Source organism: Condylura cristata, unplaced genomic scaffold (genome assembly GCF_000260355.1).
Source record: "Condylura cristata isolate star-nosed mole 26May11 unplaced genomic scaffold, ConCri1.0 scaffold00024, whole genome shotgun sequence".
NCBI classification, from domain to species: Eukaryota; Metazoa; Chordata; class Mammalia; order Eulipotyphla; family Talpidae; genus Condylura; species Condylura cristata.
In genome coordinates, this window is record NW_004567125.1 from 29261582 (window position 1) to 29268475 (window position 6894).

The following is a 6894-nucleotide window of genomic DNA, read 5'->3' on the forward strand; positions in this document are numbered from 1 at the left end:
GCCTTTCCCTATTTTAATTGTGGCTACTCCTTAGATGACCACCCCAAGTAACCAGCTCTTGAGGCAATGGGCAGCCCACACCACATCCTTGGGTGCCTGGGATCTGATTACCTCTTAATAAATCGTGGCTTTGTACCCTTGAATATGTCTTTCTTTGGCAGGGGAGGACGACAGGGGAGAAGTATTGGAAGGCAGCTTCCTTTGGTCCCATTTTACCCACCAGGAAAGCTGAGGCTCCTTTCTTTCACGTCCAAATATCCCTCAGCAAGCAGTCGGGCCTGGACCTGGGCATCTGACTGAGACACTGGCCCAGCCCTCTGGAGCTAGAAGTCCCCGACCCAGTCCTGCACAATCAAACAAATATAACAAAAGTACAGATAACCAAGACAATAGAGCTATGTGCTCTGGGCCGTGGGAGCCCTGGCCGCCGCGGGGGCACAGGGGCGGACCTCGAGAAACTCGTGTGCAGCTAAAGGGTCGGCTGCGGCCGGAGGGATCCACAGGGTCCCCAGGGTCCTGGAGGCTGTAGCTCGGGCCTGGGGACCCAGGAGGGGCTGGGGTCCTGGCAGCAGGACGGTCGGATCAGGGCGTGGCTTGGAACGCGGCGAAGGATTGGACACGAAGGCACAGGGGGGTGGGGCCGAGGCAGGGGAAGGGGAGGGGGGCGCGTGTGCCCAGAGACCACCCGGAGTTGCGCCTCACGGCGCGAGGTCCCGACGAGAATTCGCGGGCTGCGGGCTGCGAGTGACTCAGCCTGGAAGGCCCGAAACCCCGGACGTGTGAGGTGTGCTGGGCTGGGGGGTGGGGGTCCCCCGCAGGAATTAGAGGGGTTGGTTTGAGGGGCCGCGAGGTGGGGAGGAAACGGGATTGGGGCTGTGTTTCCGGGCGACTGCGCCCTAGTCCCAGCAGCAAAGCTAGGGTCCTTCAGGTGACTGAGACGGGGCGGGGCTCCCCAGGGGGTGGGGCGCCGGGCCGGGTGGGGGTAGGGTGGGACCCGCCTCCCGCCTCCCACCTCCCTCCTCCCGCCTCCCGCGCTCTCTGGGCCGTTTGAGCTCGGCGCACCCAGACGCTCCTCTACTCTCACCACGGCCACTGGGCCATGAGCTTCAGGCGGGTCCTCACCCCCGGCGAGGCCTCTCTGTCTGCCGCGTGACGGGCGGTCCAGGTGAGACCAGCACTGAGCGGGCGGGAGGGCGAGAGTACCCGGCAGGGTGCAGTACCGGCAGGGTGCAGTACCGGGAAGGGTGCGACACGTGCCTGCAGAACCCCCACTCCACCCCCCCACCCCCGCTCCTCCCCCAGCTTGGGGGCTCCCGGAGGCCAGCTTGCCGCCGCCTCCCTAGCCGCCCCTTTGTCCCGGAGGCCGCCAGGGGCCTCTGTTCTGCCCCGCCCGCTTCGCTTAGGGAGCACTGGCGCCCAAAGCCCGCCGCCCAACTTCTGGACTGCCTCACTGCCACTCTGATCGCCCCGTCACCTCCACGTCCCACAGTGACCCCACCCTGTATCTCTGCCCCTGCCCTGACCCCAGCACTAAATGACCTACTTTCAACAGCTCTGGCTAACACCCACCACCCCCAACAACCCAGGTCACAATTGGCAGCGTTGGGCCGACAGGTTTTGTTTTGCTTCTTTACATTAAAAAGCAAAACCAGCCGGATCATGTAATTTGGGGATATCTTTATGAGAGCCCTAAATAAGCAACAGCTGCTCCACTCCATGCTTTGTTTCCCCTCCCTTTTGCCCCAGAATTCTGAGTTTGGGACCCTTGCCCTTCTGGCTGCCACCCACTCCCTGTATTCTTCCAACAAGACCACCTGCACTAACCTCTCCCTTTGTGTCCCCAGATGGCCTCCATGGGCCAGTGCTACCACAACCAGACCATTGGCTTCTTCTACAACAACAGCGGCAAGGAACTCAGCCCCCACTGGCGGCCCAAGGATATGGTGGTGGTGGCACTGGGGCTGACTGTCAGCATGCTGGTGCTGCTAACCAACCTGTTAGTCATCGCGGCCATCGCCTCAAACCGTCGCTTCCACCAGCCCATTTACTATCTGCTTGGCAACCTAGCTGCAGCCGACCTCTTTGCTGGAGTGGCCTACCTCTTTCTCATGTTCCACACAGGTCCACGCACAGCCCGGCTCTCCATTGAGAGCTGGTTCCTGAGGCAGGGCCTGCTAGACGCGAGCCTGACCGCGTCCGTGGCCACACTGCTGGCCATTGCCGTGGAGCGGCACCGCAGCGTGATGGCCGTGCAGCTGCATAACCGCCTGCCCCGTGGCAGGGTCGTCATGCTGATCGTGGGCGTGTGGGTGGCTGCCCTGGGCCTGGGACTGCTGCCTGCCCGCTTCTGGCACTGCCTCTGTGCCCTAGAACGCTGCTCACGCATGGCCCCACTGCTCAGCCGCTCCTACCTGACCGTCTGGGCTCTGTCCAGCCTACTTGTCTTCCTGCTCATGGTGGCTGTCTACACCCGCATTTTCTTATATGTGCGGCGGCGGGTTCGGCGCATGTCGGAGCACGTCAGCTGCCATCCCCGCTACCGGGAGACCACACTCAGCCTGGTCAAGACTGTTGTCATCATCCTGGGTGAGTGGGGCCCTCAGCCATTCCTGGGTCACAGGATCCCCACTTCTCCCCCTCCCACAAATTCCTACAAGAGCACCATGGGAGGGAACAACTTGAGTAAGTTGTTCTTTAGTGACATAGTTCCTAAACAAAGACCTACATGTTGATACAGGGATAAGAGTTCTAGGCAGTGGGGACAGAAGGCGAGTGCCCTAGAAGCACCAAGTCAGCACCTCCAAAGAGGAGAGGAGACCTTCGTGACTGGCCTGTTGTGCAAGAGAGGCCAACATGGCCTCAAAAGAAGGGTACAGATAGGAGTCGTGCTTTGTTCTGGAAGCCCTGGAGAGTTTTTAGAAAGAATCTGTCAAGTGTAAAATGGTCTGGTCTACCCGGGAGGTGGCAACAAGCCCCTCCCATGACGATACACTACCAGCCACCAAGCACTGTCCCCCAAAGATCTTCCCCACCCCAAGTAGCTGCCCCACAGTGATCTCTTTCACCCCCCAGAATAAATCTCAGTGTAGAAACACGCAAGGCCCTGACCACTGTACCATTAGGAAAGGTGTCCCCTCTTGGCCGTTCTGCCCTTTCTCTCTGCCAAGGCAGCAACCTGCACAGTCACTGGCCCAGCTTAGGGTGCCAAGACCCCTTACAGCTGGCCCTCTCACACTGGGCTCTATCCTACAGGGGCATTCGTGGTCTGCTGGACCCCAGCCCAGGTGGTGCTCCTCCTAGATGGTCTGGGCTGCGAGTCCTGCAACGTCCTGGCCGTAGAGAAGTATTTCCTACTCTTGGCTGAGGTCAACTCACTGGTTAATGCCGTGGTGTACTCATGCCGTGATGCCGAGATGCGCCGCACCTTTCGCCACCTTCTCTGCTGTCTGTGCCTCCGCCAGTCCAAACACATGTCTGACCCATACGCTGCCTCTGCCCGGACAGGTACCAGCACTCGCATCATGCTGCCAGAAAACAGCTACCCTCTGATGGACTCTACCCTCTAGCCACCCTGGACTTCAGGAGAGGGCAGCAAACACTAGGTTGTAACCCAGACCACTCACGGGTGCACCTGGCACCTGGCTCAACCTAATCCCCGGGATGAACTTAACAGCAAACCCTTGGCCTGGTGTGGCGCAGCACCGTTGCCTGCCTCCCCAGGGCCTGGCGGTTCGGAGTCACCTCCAAACACCTGGGTGTCAGTTGGGGCATAGAAATCTGACTGTGATCATCTCAGGTTAGGAGTTTTTTTTAACAGACATTTTTTTTCTGTTTTTACCGCATATCCCTGTAAGCCCTGTGGACTTTTTCCTCATCCATTGTGGTGTAGGTATTAAGGGTGGGAGAAATGAGGGCACCTTCAGGATGTGGGACTAGATAAAAAGGATGGATGGTGGACACACTTTGTTGAGGCCGATTCTTCAGGACCACAAACTAATGGGTGCTTAGCATAAGCTGGGAAAGGTTTGTGACCCTTTGCAGCCTTCAGGGGCTTGCCTTGTTCCCCCTTAAAGTTGAGGGGCCTGTGGGGAAGACATGTTATAACAAGTAAACCTTCTGTTTTCATCCTGAGATCTCCAAAGCATTTTCTGTCACCAAGTCATTATGTCCCAGTCCCAGATTTGTCCATTGAGGCTGAGGTCAGGCAGAGATCCTTCTGCATCTCGGCCCTTTTCTCCTAGCTCTTCAGTCTCTGACCAGCTTTAACCTGTCTCTCTTGTTGGAATCTTGACACCTCTTACCCTTTTGTGTATCCTCTGCTAACTCCCTGTCTCCATCCTTAGAGCCCAGAGAAGTCTGTGAATACTCTCTTTCCTTTCTGTACTTTTGTCTGAGTCCAGGTTGCAAACAGGTACATTCATCCCATTGCTCACCCAACCACCTATACACACACTTAGGAGCCAGAGGTAGTGAGGTCCTTGCAGCAATGTGCAGGGCTGGAGACTGACAGTTTCTCAGGCTCCTCTATTGTGCTTGACACACTGATAAGCACGTTAGGCACACTACTTCATCATCTGCAGCTGTGGCATAGGTATTAACACTTATTTTCATGGGAGGACAGTGCCTTCAGAGAGGCTGAATCTAGCCTGTGGCTGCACAGCTTCAAAAGGGCACAAGAATGCGAGAGCCTAGAGGCATCTGGGGAAAAGGCTTCAGATTACCACAAAGTCTGAAGTTGGTCAGAAGCATGGCCTGACCTTTTCCACTTAATCCACAGTCCCCCAAGGCCTTGGACATGCTAGGTTCATGATGAGCTCTCTCAGATACTTAAAGAAGCACCCTGCTAGGAGCAGAGCAAACCAGGATTTGAATTTCTCTGCTTCTCCCTCACCAGGAAGAAGATGGTTATATCTCAGATTTAAACATAGGCCCTTCATCAGAAACCAAATTCTTAAACCACTAAAGCAGACTGCTGAAGTACCCAAACCATCTAGATCTTTCCATGTTCAATGGGGGCTGAATTTCCCTTCAGGAAAATTCCTCTGCCCTAAGGCAGCTCTGTGAGGAGGCAAGTATGAACTGGAGCACTGAAACTTCAGGGTCCAAGGTCAGCAGTATGCTTCTGGGGCCTGAACCCAGAGGTGATGACCCAAGCCAGCACCTTCCACCATGTGTCCAGATACACCACAAAAGATGCAATCTTTTTTGTCTATAGGCCTGCTTGGACAAACATGTTACCTTGGGTGCCAGAGACATGTTACCTTGGGTGCCAGAGCAGCGGACCCGTTTCTATAAGGTGTAGATCCCAGGTGGCCTCCAAGAACTGGGCCTCTGTTGCCTGCTTGGACCTGATTGCTCTTGCATTAGTACCCGCAGGTTCTAACCCATAACCCACATTCCTCAGATTTCCTTCGGGATCTCGGCACATCAGTTTTCCCTCCTCCCCACCCAGTAACTTCAAGTTGTTTCTGAAAGCTTCTAATTCCCACCCACCCCTACTCCCACCACTGGTCTTTGAAGGACACCAAAGTTACCTAGTACTTTTTAAGGGCTCCTGAGAGTGCTGTGCTAGCAGCTGACCTTCCCCATAGGCATCCACTTTCCATGGTCCTCACATGTTCGAGTACTTCCTGTTACTTGGTCCAAGTGTCGGGTTTCCCTTCCTCTGGGAGCTTTCATTTGCTATTTTTATTTTTGGAGTACAGGAAAGGCAGATTTATTGAAATACCCTGCAAGAGAGAGTAGTGGGCAAAAAGGGAGAGGTCTGCTTATGTGGGCGCTTTTGAGATTGTTCTTAAATTGACCCTCATCACTCATTTCCATTCCCTGCTGTCTCCTTGGAGGGCCCCCAATCCAGCCACACCAGATGGTGTTTGTGTTTCCTCTCTAGCAGTAATGGGGGAGAGATGGGCTACACCCTGAAGAGTTCCCAGTGAAGCTGAGGACCCTTTGTGAGCTGCATCTGGAGTCTCCCCAGAGTGTATAGGCTTTGGATAAGTGATTCGTGCCCAGTCTGTTCCCTTTTTATTGCATGATGATCCCTCTCTGATTCTACAAGTCTAGAAACAAAGACGCGTGAAGCTTTACTGACTGGGTGCAGAGTAGGCATTGTTCATGCTGTAACCCTGTGCTAAAGTTTGCTGGCCCAGAATCCTACAGAGCTAACGAATGAATAACCAAGCCAGGTTACACTTAAGCCAGACCTTAAAAGGTGAGTGGATTTCTGCAGCTGAGAACAATCACTCAGATCTAACCTCCCTGCCATCACCACACTTACCTGTGCCCCCTGTGGGAGCTGCCGTGAGCCTTTAGGGGATTGAGGAAGCGTAGAGATATCTGGAGATAAATAGTATTGGTGGGGCTCTGAGAGTCATGAGGGGCAGTGGTTCTGAGAAGAAAGGTGGCTTGGAGGAAGAGAGGGGTGCTCTGAAGAGGTGTGTGGGTACACCTCTAAAGAGTTGGGGCACTGATATGGAAGCAATAAGAATAAAAGGGGTGCTCTAAAAAGTGGGGAGCTTCTGAGGCATGGGGACTCTGAGGAGATTTTTAGGGCCACAGGGGGTCTCTTAGGAAGAGGGGGACTGAAGAGAACAGGAGTTTTTTTTTTAATAATAGTTTGGTTTTTTACATCATTTTGTGCCTTTTTCCATCTCAGTTGTAATTCCCGTGGGCTTCCCATCACCGAGTCACCCGTGTGCCATCACCATAGTCCAGTGCACTTCCCTCCCCCACACCCATTTATGATCCCGAGAGAATGGGGCGTTTTAAGGAGTGGGAGCTCTGAGGAAGAAGAGAAAAGAAACGTCTCTGGGCACCTGAAGAGACCTAAGCAGCTGCGAGAGGTGGAGAAAGGGTTGCCGGCCTCCGGCGGCTCCAGCTTCGCGGGCTCTCAGG

At 55.0% G+C, this 6894-nt stretch overlaps 1 protein-coding gene across 2 annotated transcripts; it reads left to right on the top strand.

Annotated features, from left to right (window-relative positions):
* Nucleotides 1–699: 699 nt before the first annotated feature.
* Nucleotides 700–4119, top strand: LPAR2 (lysophosphatidic acid receptor 2). Of its 2 annotated transcripts, none has more exons than XM_012728956.1 (3): nt 700–784; nt 1845–2586; nt 3253–4119. In XM_012728956.1, exons 2-3 carry the CDS (start codon nt 1845–1847, stop codon nt 3564–3566), a joined length of 1056 nt encoding a protein of 351 aa, XP_012584410.1. In that variant the 5' UTR covers nt 700–784; the 3' UTR covers nt 3567–4119. The 2 variants fall into 2 exon arrangements, with proteins under 2 accessions (XP_012584410.1, XP_004688636.1); XM_004688579.2 differs by lacking the exon at nt 700–784 and adding an exon at nt 1126–1165.
* Nucleotides 4120–6894: the final 2775 nt, after the last annotated feature.